At 38.9% G+C, this 23,911-nt stretch overlaps 3 protein-coding genes and 1 long non-coding RNA gene across 14 annotated transcripts in view; 1 reads left to right on the forward strand and 3 right to left on the reverse strand.

Moving 5' to 3' along the window:
• Nucleotides 1–1,925, reverse strand: part of LOC100999399 (olfactory receptor 13C2) — a 164,075-nt gene extending 162,150 nt beyond the window's left edge. Inside the window, exon 1 of the mRNA XM_021927306.2 lies at nucleotides 1,858–1,925. The gene's annotated coding sequence lies outside the window, so the exon portion shown is untranslated. The remainder of the gene's footprint in view (nucleotides 1–1,857) is intronic.
• The window catches only part of NIPSNAP3B (nipsnap homolog 3B), a 48,711-nt gene continuing 26,305 nt past the window's right edge, over nucleotides 1,506–23,911 (forward strand). For 4 of the 6 annotated variants that reach the window (XR_004177956.1, XR_004177957.1, XR_004177958.1 and 1 more), the window contains exons 1-6: nucleotides 1,506–2,078; nucleotides 5,795–6,005; nucleotides 8,318–8,476; nucleotides 10,286–10,435; nucleotides 12,259–12,345; nucleotides 12,434–12,613. Coding sequence is in view for 1 of the 6 variants with exons in the window: in XM_003911414.5 (XP_003911463.2) it covers nucleotides 2,019–2,078; nucleotides 5,795–6,005; nucleotides 8,318–8,476; nucleotides 10,286–10,435; nucleotides 12,259–12,345; nucleotides 12,434–12,510 (744 nt within the window). In the remaining 5 variants the exon portion in view is untranslated. Of the gene's footprint in view, nucleotides 2,079–5,794; nucleotides 6,006–8,317; nucleotides 8,477–10,285; nucleotides 10,436–12,258; nucleotides 12,346–12,433; nucleotides 17,199–23,911 lie in introns of those variants that run through there. The other 2 variants (XR_638215.4, XM_003911414.5) reach the window with 2 other exon arrangements.
• LOC103878178 lies at nucleotides 5,146–14,815 on the reverse strand. Of its 3 annotated transcripts, none has more exons than XR_004177960.1 (6): nucleotides 14,727–14,815; nucleotides 14,513–14,621; nucleotides 9,724–9,818; nucleotides 6,809–6,917; nucleotides 5,864–6,048; nucleotides 5,146–5,326 (listed from the first exon to the last, which is right to left on the reverse strand). It is a non-coding gene; the product is annotated as an uncharacterized LOC103878178 (long non-coding RNA). The 3 variants fall into 3 exon arrangements; XR_004177961.1 differs by having other exon boundaries at nucleotides 14,701–14,788; XR_002517479.2 differs by lacking the exon at nucleotides 6,809–6,917.
• The window catches only part of ABCA1 (ATP binding cassette subfamily A member 1), a 146,653-nt gene continuing 143,138 nt past the window's right edge, over nucleotides 20,397–23,911 (reverse strand). For 3 of the 4 annotated variants that reach the window (XM_009188378.4, XM_003911412.5, XM_031654365.1), the window contains one exon: nucleotides 20,397–23,830. In XM_009188378.4, the coding sequence (XP_009186642.1) occupies nucleotides 23,690–23,830 (141 nt within the window). In that variant the 3' untranslated portion in view covers nucleotides 20,397–23,689. The remainder of the gene's footprint in view (nucleotides 23,831–23,911) is intronic. The other variant, XR_004177955.1, reaches the window with a different exon arrangement.

The following is a 23,911-nucleotide window of genomic DNA, read 5'->3' on the forward strand; positions in this document are numbered from 1 at the left end:
TTCACTACCAGCTTAGCCAACATGGTGAAACCCTGTCTCTACTAAAGGTACAAAAAATTAGCCAGGATGACGGCGCACACTTGTAATCCCAGCTACTTGGGAGGCTGAGGCAGGAGAATTGCTTGAACCCGGGAAGCGGAGGTTGCAGTGAGCCAAGATCATGCCATTGCACTGCAGCCTGGGCGACAGAGTGAGACTCCGCCTCAAAGAAAAATAAAAGAAGTCCAAGAAAATAAATCATAGCGCTGACACAAATTATATTTTGTTTGGTCTTACTTGGTTAGAAATGGGTATCCCTTAGCTGCAAAAATTAAGGCATCTCCTCTGGAATTACTAATTTTAAAGAGCCTCCCTTCCTTCAAACTGATGATTCCAAAGCCCTTCCACAAAATTCCCTAGTCCTCATGATGGAAGCAGTGTTACATTAACGTATGCAATAATGTAATTATTAGAAAGAATAATACAAACATTAACATAATGGAGATTTCTGTGAAATTAATATAATCAATTACTGTAAATTAACTAATGCAAGCATTATTAGATGAGGATTTATGTCTCATAGAAGCCACTCCCCTACAAAGTGAATTTGGGGGCAGTGGCTTCTATGAGACATAAATCCTCACCTGCCACAGAAGGAAGTCAGCACATACTATCCATAACTGAAAATGCAAGAAATAGCAGAAAATGTCTATTATTTAAAAATATGGGCCGGGCCTTGTGGCTCACGCTTGTAATCCTAGCACTTTGGGAGGCCGAGGCAAGCGGATCACCTGAGGTTGGGAGTTCCAGACCAGCCTGGCCAACATGGTGAAACGCCATCTCTCCTAAAAATAGAAAAATTAGCCAGGCGTGGTGGCATGCGCCTGTAATTTCAGCTACTCTGAAGGCTGAGGCAGGAGAATGGCGTGAACCCGGGAGGCGGAGGTTGCAGTGAGCCGAGATCGCGCCACTGCACTCCAGCCTGGGAGACAGAGCGAGACTCTGTCACACACACGCACACACACACACACACACACACACAACCACGGAAACAGGTATTAGAAGAAACAGCTTAAAATGTTGATGGGGGTTAGTCTGGGGACCAGTACCCCGGGACTGGGAGGACTAGACCAGAGGTCGGCTGTTTTGCTGTTAAGGGCTTACAGAACAATCTAGTTTCAAACTATGTTTAACTTCGACTTCTTCCTATCATGCTCGGTGCTGCTAGTCCTCTGAGCTCATGGAAAATTAAATCTTTATTAGGAGCCTTCCAAGATCACGCTGGGGTGGCAATGGGGACAGATAACACAATGCAGAAAAGCGAAGGCTCACTGGTCTACAAATACACGTCTATCACAACGTATAAAAGTTAACCCTGTCCCAGCCTGGCCAATATGGTGAAACTCCGTCTCTATTAAAAAATACAAAAATTTGCCGGGCGTGGTGGCGGGCGCCTGTAGTCCCAGCTACTCAGGAGGCTGAGGCAGGAGAATCGCTTGAACCCGGGACGCGGAGCTTGCAGTGAGCCAAGATCGCGCCACTGCACTCCAGTCTGGGTGACAGAGCGAGACTCCGTCTCAAACAAACAAGTTAACTCTGTCAACATCTCGACTTTAAATGCAAAGCACTGCACATGCACACGCTCAACACCTCCCCTTCCTTCTCCAGGGGCAACACACGCACAACCCCGGCACATTTACGAATCTACACAACTGCGCATTGGAGCGAATGAGGTCAGAGCCCAGAAAGGTGGAGCAGGAACGATCCTAGACTTCAGCTAATTCTAATGTCACCTCTAACGTCTGGGGCAAGAACGTTTCAGGAAACCAAGGGGCACCAAGGCTCAGCGCAGAAGAGAAAGACGCCAAGCTACAGGACCTGTCGCGCCTCCAGCGCCGGGGTGGAGCTGACCCAGCCGAGCCCCGCCCCTGCCTGCGTCCGCCAGTGGTCCAGGAGTCGCTTTTTTCCACTCGGGAAGCCTTCAGAGAAGTCTCACAAAGGATTCGGCTGGCTGCTTTTCTCAGCGCCGAAGCCACGCCATGCTAGTCCTCAGAAGCGGCCTGACCAGGGCGCTTGCCTCACGGACGCTGGCGCCTCAGGTACTGGCCGCGGGAGCGCGCCCGAGCCCTTGCCCGAGGGGAGGGGTGGGGCGGGGGGGGGGTTTCAGGAGCGTGCAAGCCACGCGCATGTGCGAACCAGGCGCAGGCGCTCCCAGACCTGGGGCCGCGCGCCGACGCCGAAGTTCTAGCGCAGTCTCCGGAGCCGTGTGGCGCGCAAGGAGGGGACTGCAGTCAGGGATCGTCCCGCCGGCAGTCGCAGTCAGAGGACTTTTCTAGCTGGATGCCAGGGTTTTTGTGTGTTTTGTTTTTGTTTTTGAGACGGAGTCTCGCTGTATTGCCCAGGCTGGAGTGCAGTGGCGCGATCTCGGTTCACTGCAACCTCCGCCTCCCGGGTTCAGGCGATTCTCCTGTCTCAGCCCCCTGAGTAGCAGGAATTACAGGCCTGCGCCAGCACGCCCGGCTAATTTTTTTTTTTTATTTAGTAGAGTCGGGGTTTCGCCATGTTGGTCAGGCTGGTCTCGAACTGCTGACCTCGTGATCTGCCCACCTCGACTTCCCAAAGTGCTGAGATTACAGGCATGAGCCACTGCGTCCAGCCTGATGCCAGCTGTTTTCTAGCCTAAATGCCACAACCCCCGGACACCCCGTGGCGCCGGCTGTTGCGTTTTTGCCGCCCAGCTAAGTCGTGGCTGCGGCCCAGGGAGCGCTCCCACGTTGTCACCTGGCGCTGTCGATCCGCCGGTGGAGTTGTGGCTTTCCAAGCTACCCCCCTCTCTAAACATCAGGTTGAAGGAGGGAATGGCCAACCAGCCGCTCGCAGTGGAACAAGCCTTCCCCTTTTGAATGAAACAACTTCGAGCATTTCGCGGAGACCCTTGAAGAGGAGACCCAGGGTCCCGGTGGGGCTGGACCCTGCCCGCAACCCGCTCTTCGTGCGGTCGCTCCCCCAGCCAGGCTGGGACGGGAGCCTCCTAGCAAACAGGACGATGACAGACTCTTTTAACCTTAGATGAGAAATGGACAAAATGGAGCTTGTGATTCTGCCCTAACTTTCGAGATTGGCCTATTCTGTGGCTCCAAGCCAGAAATGTCTTTCCTTTTCACGTTTAGGACTTTACTCCTTTCTGAAGGGGCAGGAGAGGAAGGGGGTTAACCTATCCTAGAGACAGACTGAGGAACACTAAAGAACAGCAGCTAATGTCAATTCACCTCGGATTAACAATGCAGTCTTCACCCTAAATATTCTTTCTCTAGTGGCACAGGGCCAAGAATTATTTCCTTATGGCATTATTCTGAACTTGGTTGAGTTTTTTAAAATGTCTGCCAGTTGTTTTTTTTTAAGTGAAGTGGAGGTCATTGTGCTGGGAATGAGCCCTAACTTGGAGGTAAGGGAGCATGGAGGACTTAAGATTTCTGCCTCCAGTAGGTAGTTTGCTGTGCAAGAAAAGTCTCACCGCCCCACACATATCCCTCTCTCCCTGCAGTTAGCCTTTCCTGAGCTTCTCTATGATATATTTCTCCCGGGAAAGAGAAGGAAAATCTGTCCATTTGACCACCTATTTTCTGTGAAAGTTGCAGATACCCGGATGAAATCACTTTTGTCAGATCCAGACAGAACAGACTGGGAGGGCAGGAAGAGAGGAGGCTCGTGCTTACATATCTGAGATAAGAGCTGTTGCCAAGGACTTTAATTTTAATTTTAATTTTTTGAGACAGAGGCTTTTTCTGTCACCCAGGCGATCTCGGCTCACTGCAACCTCCACTTCCCAGGTTCAAGCGATTCTCCCGCCTCAGCTTTCAGAATCGCTGGGATTACAGGAGCCCGCCACAACACCCGGCTAATTTTTGTGTTTTTAGTAGGGATGGGGTTTCGCCATGTTGGCCATGCTGGTCTCGAACTCCTGACCTCAAGTGATGTGCCCCACCCTCGGCCTCCCAAAGTGCTAGGATTACAGGCGTGAGCCACAGCGCCCAGCCCAAGGACTTCAAAACCCCCACAGGAAATCCTTTCACATCCTACACTCATCTCCTGCTTTGACAAAGTTTATCATTAGGCCTTCTTTAGGACTGCAGTAATTCAGATAAGATGTTCTTGAAAGACCGCTTTCCTGGTAACAGCATCTCTACCACTGAACTGGCAACTCTGGCTTTGAGTCTCTGGAACCAGTCAACTCTGTTTGTAAGCAACCTATGTGAATCTCTCGCTTTTTGCTGATAAAAGCTTCCCTTTACCTTTCCCTGACTGGATGCACTGATGGCTTTCTATCCCATACATTTGCATCTATAATCCTCATTTCTAATTCCCAAGTAAACACAACATGTTTGTAGATAATTTTTTTCTAATATCTTTTTTTAGGATAACATCTCTAGATACAAAACTCTGAAAATTAAAAACAGTTGTTTCAAATACCTCATTGGTCCATTTTCTGAAATGTTTATATTTTATATTATTTTTAAACTGTAGATACTAAACGGTTTTTTATTTTCAGAATTTGATTAAATTGACCCAAAAAGAATGGCCATCGAAAGAAAGGATAGTTGCAATTATTTTTTGGTGTGAAGAAGGGTTTTCTAAGAAAACTAAGACACTTGGACAATAAGGGTATAACTCATACTGGAGATGAATGAACTCAAGATAGACAATTATAATTAAGACGTTATGCACACAAACTACATAGACATTTGTATGTTGTAACCAAAAATATGTCAGTGAAAGATGCCTACTGAAACTGTTGTGATACATTATTCTAGGTAGTGAGCCTCAGGAAGTTGTCACATGCTAACCATATCTAAATGAATGGATTTGTAAACTAGAATCCCACGGGAGTGGTCTCTGTATCCACGTGTGTTTACATAAATATTTGCATGTACATACACACAGACAGACTCTGGATAATTTCTGACAGGGCATTTGCTACTGAACATTAAGTTCACTCAGGCTCAGAGGGCCAGAATAGGACAGAAAATTTACCTATTTGGTGTATGACTATTACAAAGGGTAGTCTTAAAGGATAGTTCCATAAACTTGGTATAATTGGGTGCACTAAATGTGCATACTTCTTGATATTGCATCTGTAATTAGAAACAATGATGCAGACAATTCTGATTTGTTGAGTTTTTTTCCTTTTCACTCTTTATGCAGTACACGCCCATAGTACAATGCAATTGGATAAGTCATAGCTTCCTTTTATATTAGTTACAGTCCAGTCCTGTTTTTGACCAGTAGTCTTCGTCAGTGGATTCAAGAAACACTTTGACCTGAATAGCCTTCCTGTTTTTTTAGGAACCTAAAAAAAAGAGGTTGTTATTAGTAAACATATTTTTGGGCCTGCCAAAAGGCATGTGTACTTAATAAATTTTTTTCAATGTGTAACTAATACATATGGTATTGAGTAAGATGGAATATTGGCTAAACAGGGGAAAACCCTTTGTAAATTAATGAGACTAAGTCTTAAATGTACTTCTTGGGTAAAGGAGTATCATTATGATCCCACGGCCTTCTTATAAAGCAAATTCTCGTGAAAAAATGGCTAGAGGTAGACCCCTGCTAGGAAACAGTCACTATGTATTCATCAGAATTAAGAGTAGTTATCTTTATTGACATCTCTATGTAAACAAATATATATGGAGAATTGACAACAAAAGTAAACAATGGATAATGAGTGTGTGTGTGTTCCTTGTACCAGACTCAGATTTGGTTGTAACCAAATCATTCTACCTTCCCAGGATATTTACATCTGTCTTATCTCCCTCAGGTGTGCTCATCTTTTGCTACAGGCCCCAGACAATACGATGGAACGTTCTATGAATTTCGTACTTATTACCTTAAACCTTCAAAAATGAATGCGTTCATGGAAAATCTTAAGAAAACCATTCATCTTCGGACAGCTCACTCTGAATTGGTTGGATTCTGGAGCGTAGAATTTGGAGGCAGAATGAATAAAGTGTTTCATATTTGGAAGTATGGTAAAGAGTCATCCAGTTTTAGTGTTCAGTATAGATTTTCATTCTGTTAAATGTAACATAAGACTTAGTTCTTGGATCTATATTACTATAGATACATACAGGTTAAGTAAGACTTTTTAAGAGCAATACCAAAAAAATAAATTAGCAGATCTTCTTCCCAGTGGTTCACCTCTAACCACCCCTTGCTTGAACTCTTATGTTATCATAAATGAGAAAACATGGAGTCTCATATATCAAACCATAAAATTGTGAACTAGACTTTAATCCCCAGAAAAATGTTAGAATTGTTTGCTATAAAGATAGCTCGTGAAAATTTAAAGCAGTAATTGTAAATGTTCAAGTGGGTTAAGATCACAGTTGGGCCTGCCAAAAGGCATGTATATTTAATAAAAATGTTTTAAATGTGTAACTAATATATATGGTATTGACTACGATGGAATACTGGCTAAATAAGGGAGAATGCTTTGCAAATTTGTGAGACTCCTAATTGCAGTTCTTGGGTAAAAGGGTATCATTAGGATAAGAGAATTTTTTTTCTTATTATTATTACAGCTAGGGCTGGATATCAGCATTTTTGCAGAAATAATTCACCCATTTGGGAGTTTTATAAAAATGGAGGTTTTTAAAGGATGATCATTAACTTTTAAGCCTTACCCAACTCTGAGATTTAATAATTCTGTTATGTTTAGAGACCACTTTTTTTTTTCATTTATGTACCCCAGAGTTTCAAGGAATTCACTTTCGTACTACCCTAGGGAGGAAAAGGAATGAGAGAGAGTTCTTCCCATATTGAGCTGACCTACCTCTGATTTAGTAGAGGAAGGAGAACACGTAACAAGAATCCCCAGAATGTTTGTTACTCCCATGTCTGTTCTTAACAGTCCACATCAGGACTTGAGGGTACCTAAAGAACTTTTAATAATTTCATTTACTGTTTAGTGATCAGTGTCCAAAGTTAATAGTCATAAAGTAATTTAATATGAAAAGAGTTCATTCTATACTTGACGTAACTCTTTAGTTTTTCCCTGTTAATAAAACAGACCCTATTAAAACATAACTTATGCTTTAGATAAACCATAAGTTGAAACATGTCCCATTGAAAAACCTACTAATAAAGTCTTTATAATTCATTTATATGCTTTAGATAAACCACATATATAATCCACTTATGTGCGTTAGATGAGCCACAAGTTTAATCATGTCCCATTAAACTGCTCATAAAGTCTTTATAATTGACTTAAGTTGTAAGATAGGTGTTATTCCTTGTCCTCAGCATAAATTATATAATTCATTTACTATTAGTCTTAGGAGGCCCTAAAAGTAAATATACTATAGTTTTCCCTCTGTGTTTGCAGGAGGTTGGTACCAGGACCCCCTGTAGATACCAAAATCAGCTCAAGTCCCTTATATGAAACAGCATAGTGTTTCCATCAAACCCACACACATCCTTCCATATACTGTAAGTCATCTCTAGATTACTTTTAATCCCTAATACAATATAGATAACTATGTAAGTAGTTGTTATACTATATTATTTCACTTGTATTTTTAAGAATATTTTTAATCTGCAGTTGGTTGAATCCATAGATGCAGAACCTGTTGAGAGGGAGGGCTGACTCTACAAGGCCCATATCTTGGTAAATGTATATACCTGTTTGGGTAACTTAGAAAGAAGAGAAATAAGTTGTGGAGAAAAAGAACTACTGACAATAAATAAAAGAATCAGCACTATTTCATTGGGAGCTGTTGTTCAAAAAATAGGCTTAAAAAGTGCATCTTAATTTCATTTATGTTAAATTTGATTCAAAGTGTAGCTTGACCTAATCACCGACCACCAAGGAAAAATTGTCTTTATAAATCAAATGCTTCCATTTATTAATAAGAATCGTTAACATATACTGAGTACTAACTAAGGTGCCAAACACCATTCTAAGCTCTTTTCATGTATTAATTCATTTAATCCTCACAACAACCCTGGAGGTAGGTGTTATACTATTTTCTTCACAGAATAAGAAACGGAGGCACAGAAAGATTGAATAATGAACCTAATTCACACAACTTCCTAAGCAAGTTTAGAGTCTATAAAGCCCATTCTATGTTAATTAAGTTCATTTTTTACATTTCAACTCCCCTTTTAGACCATGAGTAACTTGAGAGCAGTTGTCACATATATTTATGTTGGCATCTCCAGTGACATAATAACATGGGGTCCCCATATGGCCTTGCACATTTGCTGAACTGAGTAAAATTTAAGTAAAAATATGGGCAATTTTAAATCAAAAAATTTTTTCTTAATTATTTTCCTCCCATAGATAATTTTGCTCATCGAGCTGAAGTTCGGAAAGCCTTAGCCAACTGTAAGGAATGGCAAGAACAATCTATCATTCCAAATTTGGCTCACATTGATAAACAAGAGACGGAAATTACTTACCTGATACCATGGTCCAAATTAGAAAAGCCTCCAAAAGAAGGTGAGTTCTTCCCTCTTATAGACTATGAGTTTTAATGAGTAAAATACTGTAGATCTAAAGCTATAAAAAGTAAAGTTCTATAGGAAAAAAATATGTAATTCTTTGTTTTCTATAATAATATATGGTGAGTCTGGAGATAAAAATGAATTAGAGACTGGGCACGGTGGCTCACGCCTGTAATCTCAGCACTTTGGGAGGCCGAGGCGGGTGAATCACTTGAGGTCAAGACTTCAAGATCCACCTGGTCAATGTAGTGAAGCGCCATCTCTACCAAAAATACAAAACTTAGCTGGGTGTGGTGGTGCATGCCTGTAGTCCCAGCTACTCGGGAGGCTGAGGCAGGAGGATTGCCTGAACTTGGGAGGCAGAGGTTGCAGTGAGCCGAGATCGCATCACTCATCACTGTACTTCAGCCTGGGCGACAGAGTGAGACTCAATCTTTAAAAAAAAAAAAGAGAGAGAGAGAGAATTGGAGCTCTAGAGCTCTTTGCTTATCCTTAAAACATTGAGCACAAAAAAGTGAAGTATTTTTCCGAATTGAAATCTAACAGATGCCTAACAAAAGTTGACATGGTCAGTACAGGGGAAAAAGTGGGGCTTGGGAGCTAGGAAAACAGGTGTAGGTAGATGAGTCGTAGTTTATGAAATTTTGTCACAGTTTTAAAACGTATAAACCTTTAATATAAAAGTATTTTTTCCACAAATTCAGCTAATCTTAAATCATTAAGTATATCTTTGTAAACTGACTGTTTTGGGGCAATGAATTAACTTACAGTGTTAAGCTACATTATTGTAGTTTAACTTTTGTGTCTTCCTCTTTCTTGTTTCTCAGTTTGAAAAGATTTGTCTTCTTCCTGATTTCATTTCTTGCTCACTAAAGGAAATAATTACCTCAGTCTAATTTTAAACAGAGGTCAGATTCAAAAAGCATAAACTAATTTAAATTTCATTTTATGTCTCCCATAAACTCAACTTTGTGTTTTATTTTAGATTACAAGAGATTTGAAAAGTTTTGTTTGGATTCTAATGTACTTAAAACTCCCCTTAGCTTTCAGCACTAAGTAAAACAGCTGGCTTCGCAGTGTCAGGTCTTATAAATAGTTCCCTTCCTCTATGTTGTTCATAATTCTTTAGTAACTTTAGATTTCTTTCCGTTTTCTTCTCCAATCTACCTTGTCCTCTGGTTTCTTTCTCTCCACCCATCTTATACTTCTGGCCAGAAGGTAGAATGGTTTTTAAGCATTTACCTCGATATTTAAGAAGAATAAAACCATCTCCTTGAGGGTTTTCTTTTTTTCCTTAAAGGCTCAGACATGACTTCAGGTCAACTAGAAATAGAATCCTATAGGGGAAAATAATACAAAGGAAAAAGTTATTTCCTCTCCAAATTGAAAAGGAGAAGGAAATGTAGGATATCAGAAAATACTTCTCTTACTCATTTCTTTTTTTTAAAGTGTAGATGGGCAGCTTGAAAATTCTGCTCCATTATAAATTCTCAATATCTGTTTTTTTGACAAATTTTATAGATTAAAAATATTTCAGAGTGTAGTTTATATATAGCTTCCAGTCCTTTTTCTTTATTTTCTTTATGATTAATTTTAACAACTGACCCTTCAACATGGACAAAGACTTTCTAAACATAAAAGCAAAGAAAAATAATGCAGAGAATTAATAAATATGAGTGCATATGTATGTATACATGGATTATCCTCTAAATTCATTGGTTAGCCTTCTAATGGAATCAAGAAAACCTGGTTAGAAATTATTTGAATGTCCTCTGTAAAATAATTATTTTTCTCCCTATTCTAGGAGTCTATGAACTAGCTGTTTTTCAGATGAAACCTGGTGGACCAGCTCTGTGGGGTGATGCATTTAAAAGAGCAATTAATGCCCATGTCAATTTAGGCTACACAAAAGTAGTTGGTGTTTTCCACACAGAATATGGAGAACTCAACAGAGGTACAGTTGTCCATTTGTTCTATGAAGTTGCCATGTATATTAGATCAGTTTGTCTCTCTTTTTCATTATGGTACCTGTTTTAATTTTTATTTCCAAATTTTTAGAGTTTGTTGTTTATAGGACTGAAAAAACCTATAAACATCTTATTTTACATCTTATTTTTTTTAAATGTTAATACTTTATGGAGCCTTTTTCAAATGCTGAACTGCTGTTTCTTTTTTTTTAAACTTTTATTTTAGGTTCACGGGGTACATGTGAAGGTTTGTTACCTAGGTAAACCCATGTCACGGGGGTTTGTTGTACAGATTATTTCATCACTCAGGTATTAAGCCCAGTACCCAATTGTTATTTTTCTAATCCTCTCCCTCCTCCCATCTTCCATTCTCAAGTAGACCCCAGTGTCTGTTGTTTCCTTCTTTGTGTTCATAAATTCTCATCATTTAGCTTCCACCTGTTAGAACACGTGGTATCTTGTTTTCTTTTCCTCCATTGGGTTGTTGAGGATAATAGCCTCTAGCTCCATCCATGTTCCCACAAAAGATATAATCTGGTTCTTTTTTATGGCTGCATGGTATTCCATGGTGTGTATGTACCACATTTTCTTTTTCCAATCTGTTGTTGATAGGCATATAGGTTTTCATGAAAAGATTCCAAGTCTTTGCTGTTGTGAATAGTGCTGCAGTGAACATTCACATGCATATGTCTTTATGGTAGAATGACTGATATTTCTCTGGGTGTATATCCAGCAATGGGATTGCTAGGTTGAATGGCGGTTCTGCTTTTAGCACTTTGAGGAATCACCATACTGCTTTCCACAGTGGTTGAACTGATTTACACTCCCATCAACAGGGTATAAGTGTTCCCTTTTTTTTACAACCTCACCAGCATCTGTTATTTTTTGACTTTTTAGTAACAGCCATTCTGACTGGTGTGAGATGGTTTCTAGTTGTGGCTTATATTTGCATTTCTCTAATCAGTGATATTGAGCATTTTTTCATAAGTTTGTTGGCCTCATGTATGTCTTCTTTAGAAAAGTGACTGTTCATGCCCTTTACCCACTTTTTAATGGTGTTCTTTGTTTTTCTCTTATATGTTTGTTTAAGTTCCTTATAGAGGCTAAATATTAGACCTTTGTCAGATGCATAGTTTGCAAAAAATTTTCTCCCATTCTGTAGGTTGTCTGTTTACTCTGTTGATAGTTTGTGGTTTTTTTGTTTTTTTGTTTTTTTGCTGTGCAGAAGCTCTTAAGTGTAATTAGATACCATTTGTCAATTTTTGTTTTTGTCATGATTGTTTTTGTTGTCTTTGTCATTCAAAATTAATATCATTGACATAGAAAATTATCACATTGTTGCAACATTTTAAAAAATCTGTTACTAATATACAGTAAGACCCTAATTTGTTTTACTCATTTTTTTTTAAAGGAAACACGCCATATGTTGATAAAGGTTTATCTAGGCACTTAAGGTTATACTAATTTTTATTTTTTCTTTGTATCACCTAAATTTTCTACAGTAAACAGTTTTTTTATAATCTGCTTTTTAAGAAAAAAAATAGTAGGAAGTTGGGTCTAGTCTTAATTGTACCTTAAGCTGTGTTTCTTTGCATTCTCTCTTCAGCCTTATGTTTCCAGTTTAACTTAAAAATTTATATCCCAAATTTCTGATCCTTCTGAAATCTTATCACTAACATGTTTAGTTTTGCCTTCTTGATATCACTAATTTGATTTAAAGAATAAGACAACATTTCTGATTCATTTTTTCAATATTTCTTATTTGCTATTGCCATATAGTTCAGAAACTACTTGTGGTTTGTTTCTGCAGTTCATGTTCTTTGGTGGAACGAGAGTGCAGATAGTCGTGCAGCTGGGAGACATAAGTCCCATGAGGATCCCAGAGTTGTGGCAGCTGGTAAGCTGTTTGACTAGGCATGAATTATTTTTAGAACAAATGTGATTCAGTCAATAACTATATGCCTTCTTATGAAATGTTTTTCCAGTTCGGGAAAGTGTCAACTACCTAGTATCTCAGCAGAATATGCTTCTGATTCCTACATCGTTTTCACCGTTGAAATAGTTTTCTACTGAAATACAAAACATTTCATTAACTGCTCTGAGATGTGTCTGCTAATGGTGCTTAAATTCTCCCAAGTGGTTCTCGCTTTTATTTGAAGGAGATGGTAAGTTAATTAGTTAATTTGCTATGCTTCCTGAATTTTTGAAAGTTACATCTTCTCCACTGCTTTAAGACATAGTTCAGTTCACTTTCACTTTGGCATTTCAGTATGTTACACATTAGAAGTAGTTGTCACTACTTGGTTTTTTATTTGTTTTAGAATACCTCTTCTGTATTTTGATAACTCATTGCTTTATAGAATTTTCTTTTATTCAAATAACGATTTTACATTTCCTTGCCCGACAGTATTTTTGAATTATTTATATAAAATACCTGTCTTTTCATCATATCTACTTTTCCTGAGATTTTTTTTAAAAATTGCTTAGTGAAGTTTATTTTGTGATATCAAATGGGATTTATAAAAATATTAGATTAAGTTTATTTCTTTACTGTGGAAAAGTACAATGTCATCTGTATTAATTATTGCTTTTACATTAATTATTAGTCATTCTAACTTGGAAAATAATGCAGTTGGGTCACAGTGTCAAAAATCTAGAAAGTCTTGTTGGTTTATATGCTAAAATTGTTCATTTATAATTAATTTTACTAATTTCTACTTAGTTCGGATCACTAACAGAGATCTTGGGACATTTATTTGTTTTAAAGAAATATTTGTGGTTATGGAAATGCTTGCCCTAATAAAAATCCTACATATTCATTGTTGTTTTAAATTCATATTTTATACTTATATGATCTCTAGAGCTCTTACTGTGTTGCTATAAGACAGTAATATAGTGATAATTTACCAACTTTATTGAAAATGTTAAGTTGCATCAATAAAATAGCATGCTGGGAACCTGAGAAGGAAGGTTTGTTTAGTACTGCCACAGATGTCCTGGAGTTCTCCTTGAAACATCTTTCATTTCCATTTTACTTGATGCCTCTACCTTATAAAACTAGATTTGGTACTCCTGATAGCGTATATTTACAGCTATATTATTTTTACATTTTTACAGACTGTCTCCTGATGGTCTATATTTACAGCTATATTATTTTATATTGTTTAAATTTTATAGCTATAAAATAGTAAATTGTGAATTAGCTGTCCAAGGGAAATTTGGAAAACAAAATCTACAGTTTCCTCTTATTTATCAGGCTGTAAGCGATCTGCAGTTTATCTGGGCTATTATGCAATGTCAGATATTATTTATGAGAGGCAGGCAGTGGCAGCTTAAACAGACATGCCGCCTCAGCATTCTTTTCCATGCAGAGTTCAAAGAGGCCTAAGACATCTCACATTTACGTGAAATAGTTGGGGCATAAGTATGTGGTTAATTACACATAAATTACCCATTAAAATTAAACGTTAACTAAAATACTACAGAAGACATTTAATATTTTGCTTCAGAATGTTATGGTACCTTAGGGTTATGAATATCAATTATTTTTGATCCATACCTTATTTAAAAGGAAGGGGAAGCTGACATTTTTATCTTTTTTAATGGATATACTCTAAGTTATCTTAAAGGCTTCCCTGGATTAAGCAAAAATAGAATTACATGGTTTAAATCATATACCGTATTCTTCATACTTAGCTCCAAGTAGATACGACTTTTTCTAAAACTTAACATGACAGAGATTTGCCTTCCAGGGGGTCTAATTTGAAGAGGAAAGTAATTTACATGTACAGGTTTATATCATAGCATTATGTTTTTCTCTATTTTATTCATTCTTTCATTCTCTTCAATGACTCCCAGCACCTGCTCTTCCATCTTCATTCTTAGCCAATGACCTTTCCTTTTACTTCACAGAGAAAATAACAATCAGAACAGTCTTCATAAGTTCCCACCCCGACCTCTGCCCGCTTTCTGCAGCCAACCCCGCATGCCCTGCTTCTCTCCTCACACTGTGGATGAATGACCCCTGCGCCAAGCAAACACAAACCCTCCACTTGAACACTCACTTGCTGAAGGATGTGGCTCAGGCAGTTTTCCTCTCTTGTTGCCTGAAGCCACAGTATTCCCCTTCAACTGGATTCTTCTCCTCAGCATACGAATATACTATTATTTTTCCTATATTTAAAAAAAAAAAAGAATAAAATTACCCCATTTTTTTTTACTTTACAATATGACTCAAAAAAGTAGTTCATACTTCCTGCCTCCATTTTCTTCCCTCACATTATCTCTTAAACATTCTCTGATCACGCCAGCCAAATTGTGCTTGTCAACTCATTTCCCAGTTCTCATTTTACTTGACTTGTTAGCAGTTGACCTCTCCTTTCTTCTGGAAACAGTTTCTTCGTTTCTCTGCAACACTGACTGCACAGGCCTTCATATCTCCTAGTCTCCACCTTGTCTCCTTGACCTCCAATGTAAGGACTGAGTCCTTGGACCACTTCTCTTTTCTATTTATACTTACTCCCTATGTCATCACCCCCAGTCTTGTGACTTCACATGCTATCTGTGTGTGGATGGCTCCAGTCCACACCTCTTTTCTTTTTTCAAATTCACACATGTGAATTTGAATTCCAGGCTCATCACATCCAGGTGTGTTCCCCACACCCCCACCTGAAGGTCTATTAGAAATCTCACACCCCTCTTGTCCACAACTGAGCTCTTGATCTTTACCCAGAAACTTGATCGCAGCTAATGGCAACTCCAGCTTTCTGTTTTGCTCAGGCCACAGACCTCAGAGTCATTCTCACACTGCCTTTTCTCTCTCACACCATTGTGTACCTGTCAGCAGATCCCAGATAGCTAGAATTTGATTGCTTCACATCCCTATAGCAACTATCCTGGTTCAAGCCAATCGTCATCTGGATTTTTGGGAAGTGCTCTTAACTGGTGTCCTGCCCTTCCCCTCTGCTCTCAACCCTACTTTCAACATAGCAGTCAGAATAATCTAAAATATATAGCAGATCATATCACTCCTCTGCTCAACAGCCCCTCCCAATACCTTCATCTCTTCCTCAGAATAATTGTCCAAGCCTCTAACTGTGGCCTACAAGTCTTTACATGATCTGTCCTGTTACCTTTTCCATCCTCACTCCAGACCTGGCCTAAGAGGCTTTTCTTTGAATCTACTAAACATGCTCTTACCTGAGGGTCCATTCCCACTGCTTCTGCCTGGAATGCTCTTCCCTAGACAAGCATCTGCATGGATCATTTCCATGCCTCCTCGGGTCTTTGCCCCCATGAAGCCTTCCCTGACAACCCTATTTAAGATTGTAATCTCCTCCCACGGTGCCCCCTATCTGCTAGAGAGCGAAAGTTTTTGTCCCCCAAAAATTCACATGTTGAAGCCTTAATCTCAACATAGGAGGTTGGGCCTTTGGGAGTTAGTTTTAGATGAGGTCATGTGGGTAAGAGAATCGATGCATTTGTAAGGGCATAAAGAGTCCCCTCTGTGAGGAAACCAGAATGTAAGCCTTCACCAGAACTTAATAATGCTGGCACCCTGGTCTTAGATTTCCCAGCCACTAGATCTGTGAGAAAAAAAATGTTTGTTGTTTAAGCCACCCAATCTATGGTACTGTTGTTACAGCAACCTGAACTAAGACACTATCCCTCTCCCCTGCTTTATTTTTCTGTTATCACCATAATTAATGTTTTACTTATATATGATTTGTTAATGTATGTCTCTTCCCACTAGAAACCAAATTCTGTGACAGCAAGGGTTTTTGTTTTCATTATTGTCATATTACCCTTGCCTGGCATGTGATAAGCCCTAAGTACTTGTTGACTGAATTAACATATGAGATGTGTGAGTTTGAAAAAAGAAGTACATCATTACTCCACTCTTCATTTTGTGCCGCCGTTAACAGTAGATTACATAATTGTTATTGGAGGTGCCTCACTACTACATTTGTAAAGTATTCCTGGAAGACACGGCGAATGACTCAGTAGAAGTTCTGGCTATGGGGGGGTGCCGTCAATAAAAATAATACCATTGCCTGTTGGTTATAAGTTGCTGTCACAGACTATGAAGGTATTTGAATTGTATTTCCAGGAAGAGAAACAGATATGCAACCAATCTGATTCGGTTCTACCTGCTGCCACAGAACTCCCAAAGGATAAGCAAATGCCACTTGTAGACTCAAACTCTGAACTTCATTCTCAGCACCAGCTTTTAACCTACTGAGTAAATCCTATGAGCCTGAGTAGTGTTGCAACTGAAGTTGTAGTACTTTCTGTCATCAAAGGAGTGTGAACCTGGAGTATGTTGGAAGACGAGTTACGTTCATTAGCGAGACCTCTTTCATAACTGCTGTCACCTAGAATGTCTGTTCTCTAAGCATCTTCTTGAAAGAAGCACATTCCCCCAGGAGAAGGAAATGGTTTGTTTTCTTTAGTGACAGATAGTTGGCCCAGGACCCTGAGATAAAGGAGTATGGGCATTAGACAAAATGAGTTTTACAATAGTTGACTGGAAGAAATGGAAGTTTTTGAATCATAGGCTTCTGCCTTGAAAGGGCAAGGCCGTAGTGGTTGTGAACCAGCCAGATTGTGTACAAGCCTCCTGCCAGAAGAAATGCCTGTAGGATTAAAAGCAAAACAGCAAAATCAAAAAGGAAGGGCAAGATGATGCCCAGGTACAGCCTATATTATTAACAGACAAGGAAAGGATGCAAGTAAAAGTTCTGTAAACCAGCTGTTGTCCTGCTTTCTGCTTCCCTTCAAAGCAAAAATATAGATTTGTGTATATTTGCAGTCTCCCCTTCCTTGCCTCTCATTCTTCCCTGAAACTCTATTCCAGTTAGGTCTGCATCCTCGTCATGCTGAAATGACTCTTTTGAAGGTCACCAAGGACCACTGTCTTCTCAAATTCAATAGCCATTCCTGCCTTTACTCATTTACATTCCTTACTCATCTTCTCAGCAGTGTCGCATATAATTGACAACTTCTGCCTTCCTGAAACAAAATTCTCTGAGTTACAACGTATGGCATTATACTCTTCAGATTTTCCTCTTTCTCACTGGCCAGTCCCTCTCAATTTCCCTGGCTGGCTTCTCTTCTAAATGTTACAGGATCTCAGGCTCAAGAATGTTCTCTCTCTTCATTCTCTCCAGGTAATCTCATTCAGTCCCAAGGCTTAAATATATACATACCGATAACTTGCACATTTTTTTTTTTTAGATGGAGTTTCACACTTGTTGCCCAGGCTGGAGTGCAGTGGTGCGATCTCTGCTCACTGCAACCTCCGCCTCCCAGGTACGAGCGATTCTCGTCTCAGCCTCCAGAGTAGCTCGGATTACAGGCATGCGCCACCATGCCCGGCTATTTTTTTGTATTTATTAGAGACCACGTTAGGCTGGTCACAAACTCCTGACCTCAGGTGATCCACCCGCCTCGGCCTCCCAAAGTGCTGGGATTATAGGCATGCGCCACCATGCCCAGCCAACTTGCACACATTTATCTTATTTTCCATCATTGCCCCTGAGCTTCAGACTGAAATACCAACTCCATTTTTAACACAGCCATCTACCTAGTTCAGGTCACAAACTAGAAGTCACCTTGCTAGCTCTCTTTCCCTCGGTCCCTACATGGAGTCTGTCAGCAAGTCCTGCTGGATCTGTCTCCAAAGTGGATACTGAACGTTACCATAGCTCCCTATCTATTGCTACCATCTTAGTCCAATCCACCATTATCTATTAGTCTTCCTACTGTCCTTTCTTCCCATAGTAGCCAGTGTTCTTTCTGAAACAAAGTAGGTCACACCACTACTGTTTAAAACTCTCCAGTGGCTCCTTGTTGCACTAACAATAAAATCCAAATACCTTAAAAAGGCTGGCAAGATCCTGTGAGATGTGGTCCCTGCTATCTCTCCAGTTCCACCCCCTGCCACTCTTCTCCTTGCTAACCCAATACAAGAGACATTAGTACAGATATCTCTTTTACCCCCTCGGCTTGCCAAGCTTTTTACCACTGGGCTTTTGCAACACTTATTCTTTCTTGCGGGAATATTCTTTGCACCCACCTTGAAAGGTTGCTCCTGCTCTTTTTATTCGGTTCTCAGCATGTCACTCCTCAGAAAAGGCCATCTCTGACTTCTCTCCATTGTTATCTGATTACCATGTCTTATATTCTTCTTAGCACCGATTGCTGTCAAAATACATTAGGTGTGTTTGTCCACACATCATCTTTCACCACTGAAATATAAATTCATTAGAGCAGGAATTCTGTTTTCTTCTACATTGTACCCCCAGTACCTAGAGAAATATCTGGCATACAATAAAGTTCAATAACTATTTGTTAATGTATATTGATGCTGATGTGATTTTACAAGGTCGATTTTAACTGATACCTAACTTCAACAAAAAGAACCCTCTGCCACTTGACTGTCCCGGTACTTTTGGATGAGTTTCTTATCCACGGAGCTGTAATTTACTCGTATGTAAAATGGTACTTTTTACCTTATAGGGCAGGTATTGAGAATTAAATGAAGTGTATAACAACACAGTAAACACTTGAAAACTGAAGCTAAGGGTTTTTTTGGTACTTAATGTAGACATTACCATTACAAAGCGTCAAGTTTTTTGAATCTGGGAAAGTTCTTTTGGGCTTTTCTACAGATAGAAGAATATTTTGGTCAAGACTCATGGGTAGGGCCAGGCGAGGTGGCTCACACCTGTAATCCCAGCACTTTGGGAGGCCACGGTGGACAGATCACCTGAGGTCAGGAGTTCGAGACCAGCCTGGCCAACATATAGTGAAACCCCATCTCTTCTAAAAGTACAAAAATTAGCTGGCATGGTGGCGCATGCCTATAGCCCCAGCTACTTGGGAAGCTGAGGAGAATTGCTTGAACCCGGGAGGCGGAGGTTGCAGTGAGCCAAGATCATGCCACTGCACTCCAGCCTGGATGACAGAGCGAGAGTCTGTTTCTCAAAAAAACAAAAACAAACAAACAAAAACAAAACTCATGGGTAACATTTTCATCTAAATTACCTGCCTTTTTATTTTCCAATAAAGTTTTTTCTTCTCCCTTGTCATTGTTCACGAAGAAACAGTGTTCTATGATTTCATTAGAGTCACTATAACGTAAACTTCAAGATAGGAGGATGAAGTTGTGATGCTGATGCTCACTTCAAGCTCACTTGAAGCCAAGATTTTTCTGCACACAAAGTTCAGATCTGTGCCACAGAAAAAGAAATGCTCACGACACTTTGTCACAGCCGTTCCCAAGGGGTCACAAATAGAGCCAGCCTCTTGTACTGCCTCAAAAGAACTGTTTGACAGGGATTCAAGTAGCAAAATAAGCAGACATCTTTTTCTGAAACTGATTCCTAATGAGCTATGAAAAATACATTTACATTGTCTCAGCACTACTCCTATGTTGTCTGCACAGCACTTATTACAGGAGAAAAGAATCACTGATATTAGTATCATTTCTGTTTCCACATCTACTCCTTCCTGCTCACCCTTGCCACCACCCCCAGCACCTTGCCAGTATACCTGCTACATCGTGTCCTTATATTTTTGGTTGAATTAAAAAAAGGGCACTGAAGTCTGCCTTTGTAGCTTCCCCTATACCAAGTGAACATTTATTAAATAAGCTCAGCTACAGAGCATTTTCAGAAATCTCAGTGCAGCTTCACAATCATTAAGCAGAGTATTTATCTAAAAACCTCTAACACTTAATACCAGTTACTCAGTATCTTAACCAACATGAAAATACAAAACAACCTTTTATTTACGAGTAGTCCCCTCAGTTCTCTTTTATGATTAAGGGAACACTTGAATGTTTTCTCAAGTTTTTCCTTTAGATCCAAATCACTTCCCCTCTACTTTTCTAATGGCTTTATAACCCTTCAACAGTAGGTGGTGCCACAAATGCACAAAAGTAAATTTCTGTAGACCAACAGAACTGTCACAGCTTTATTTTGTGACTCATTATATTACAACATAGAAATATGCACTTTTTAATACTTCATATAAAGTTATTGACATACAAATTTTTTTTTCTTTTTTCCTTTTAATGAAAATGATTTAACTTAGAAATCTGTTGTGAAACTTTTGTCTAGTTTTGCAATTCTCAGGTATTCCAGTGCAAAAATAGATCCCATTACAGACAGCGTAAAGTGCTTGGAATGAGGGCCAATGATGAACAAAGAGCACAAAAACAGCTTCATCTTGGGGTATAAGAAGGGATAATAGCATACCTAAATCCTTATCGACATAGAAACATTCTATAAAAGGGGATGCAACAATTTTGAAAAGAATTAGAGTAATATTTCTACAGTATTACATTATTACTAGTAGATAATAACAAGGATACAAATTAATGTCTCAATATCAAAGTGGTTCAGTATTACATGACACATGGCTCTTTGGAAAACATTTTACCTGATATATACAACCACAAGAAGAAAACACAGACAAATCCCTTTAGTCAATGATTACTATACAGTGAATGAATGATGTGCAACATTTAATAGTCACAAAGCATTTGCTTTCAGTACAGATAATGAAATACAGTAGTGTGAGGTTTGGTTGTTTTTTAACAATGAATTGTGCTGGGCATTTATGTATAGAGGGCTTATTATTTTCTTCTATATTTACCATATTCACAGTTGTTAATTAGTTTTCTGAGGTGTCCAAAAGATGCACAAGCAGAAATTTTTGGACATGTATTTTGAGAATTTCTGAAACTCACATAGTTATATCCCACAGGGAATACACAGAAATTTTGCTTGATTGAGTATGGAGTTAGTAAAAATTTCTACCACAATTAGGTTTACACAGGAAAATGTAAAAGATTACTATTTTAAAAGGTAACACAGTATTAATGAAGATGTATAACCGTAGATTGTTTCTAGCTTCAGAAGAGATCCTTTCAATCTGTATTAAAATGTTGTGTTTTCTTCAAAATAGTTCACAGTGCCTTTTGATTTTTTAAAATATGGCCTTGAAGTCAGAGAAACTGAAGGAAGGAGTTGCTCATGGATTTACTATAATGAAGAATTAGAATATGATTTTAGTAAAATGAGAAAACCAACAGAAGTTTGATTTTGAAAAATATTAAATGAGGAGAAATTATTCTATAAATTCTATATTTTTGAAGATAGTCTAAAATGCAATGATGCCATATCACTAGTTATTGGAAATATGCCTTCATTACTTATATTTAAAATCAACATTGACTTTAACTTCTAAAACAATCATTTTTTTTCTTTTTCAGCAGTGGGTTATATAATATTCTGTAAATTTAAAAAATATATAGAGATTAATTTGAAATCTGAAGTCTTACGCCTTTAGAGTTAATATTCAAATTTTGGAAAAGGTAGAAGTTAGTAATGATATTGAAAGATCACTTGAACTTGGCCAAACAATAGTTCTCTCCTATGTTTCTTTTCTCTCAAGACAGTTAACAGTAAGCATTAGTGAAACTATTTTAAAAAATGTTTACTGACTAGAAAAATAAGCCCAGGTTAGAAAACTCTGAAAAATGCTCCATATGGAAGCATTTGTTGTTTTTATATTTTTCTTGATTAGTGATTGAAGAGATGAAAAATTTGAGATTGTCAGATTTAATGGGGTGTCCAATTATTTGAAGGTACTAAATGCCATAAACAAAAGTTGTGTTTTTCAGCAAGTTCTCAAGCTAGCTGTTTTCCCTGTTGAAAAGTTCATTGTTTATACTTGTGACCTTTATACTTTCTTGGCTTTTGCATTGTTGCAATTAAAAAAAAAAAAAAAGGCTGCCCAATATTGTTACAGTGGGCTCCTACAACCACAAGACAACCTATATTTGTAAACCAGTGAGCTGAATAACATGGCACAATCTACTGAGACTTAATTTCTCTCTATCCTTATACATACGTACATACTCTTTCAGCTACAGCATACACCCAAAAAATACTTGATTGATGAATTGAGATTAAAAGTATCCTAAATGATCTGAAAGAAAGTCAAATATAATGTCATGAGATCTTGACCATCACATTGCTTTCTAGGCACTAGTCATGACTGATATGCAAACTTACATGAGAAAATAAAAATAGTGGGGCAGTAGCCGTACTCCTCTATACAACAGGGTTCTACAGAGGGGGCATTTTAGGATTCAGAAGTCACTGATAGAACTTAAAATTCCAAATAACATTAAAAAGTACAAAGATTTTCATCAAAATACAACTCCATCTTTTCATTTTCTAGATTAATTCAAAAAGCCAGAAATAATAATATACTTGTGTCAGATAAGAAACATCTTGAGATGCAGTGTACCATGTGAGTCGACAATCAGGACAAATGGGCACAGGCTTCCTTAGGTTTGAACGCACAATCTCTTTAATCCCATGCCCTGGCTTCAGCAGCTTGCAGCCCCAACAGTTTGGCTGTTGATTCTTTGCCTCTTACCAGGATCTAAGTATATTTAAGAGTCTCATAAGGATGACCCTGTAGACCCATGGCTCAAAGCACAGGACAATATAACAATGGCACCAAGTTTCCTGTGCCTAGAGACACCCACATTTTTGTTGCATGTTACTGCTACCAGAACAGCTCATCAAAGAGGGAATCAAAGCAGGATGTTAGCCACACATGGCACCATTTTGTCAACTGATATTTAATGATGTTGATAGACTCTGAGCAGAGCAGCTTTCACAAAAGTGAGCATGACACACCATGGTGCTTCAAACTTTCTGAAAAACTTGGCACTAATCATTCTGGCACACTCATTGCCAGCAATGGATGTGTCACCGGGAACCAGTCTACTGGCATGGCATGGCTTAGTGAATGAGGATGTGCATGCCTTTTGATTTTGATCAATAATCACTGGCCATGATTACTGGATGAATAATTGTTGCAACCCCAGTGAGAATACACAGGAACAACAAAAAAAAGTATGAGTTCAAACCCATATGTCCACTGGGTTCCATAATAGAGTTTCACATAGGTATAGGTAAAAAACTAAATTCAAGTCTTTCACTTGAGAGCCATGTAAGACACAGGCTACAAAGGCACTGCCCCTGTAATGGAATTTTGTTTTCATTGCATTGAATTGCATTGCATTGAATAGTATCAGTACAGTATCCAGTTTATTACTTCTCACATCAACTTCTGGCTCTTTTCTCCGGAACACTTCACATGGTGCAAAGGAAAGTCTAGTTCCTCTTTCAGCCACCCCGTATGAACAGGATTCTTCATACATAGCTTTCTTTCACTTTCTCATCCTGTAGAAAAGATGTGAGAACCGCAACATCCACTACTGTCTGGTTTTTGTGTAATGAGAGGTCCTTTAAGTGGTCATCATCACTTTGGTCCTTGGCAAAGTTCACAAATACCTGTTAAAAGATCAAGATGGACCTTTGTAAATACCACTCAACTTGCTCATTGTTTATTCTAGTTCTATTTTTCCAGGTGTT

The sequence above is a fragment of the Papio anubis genome, chromosome 13, assembly GCF_008728515.1.
Source record: "Papio anubis isolate 15944 chromosome 13, Panubis1.0, whole genome shotgun sequence".
Taxonomy (NCBI): domain Eukaryota; kingdom Metazoa; phylum Chordata; class Mammalia; order Primates; family Cercopithecidae; genus Papio; species Papio anubis.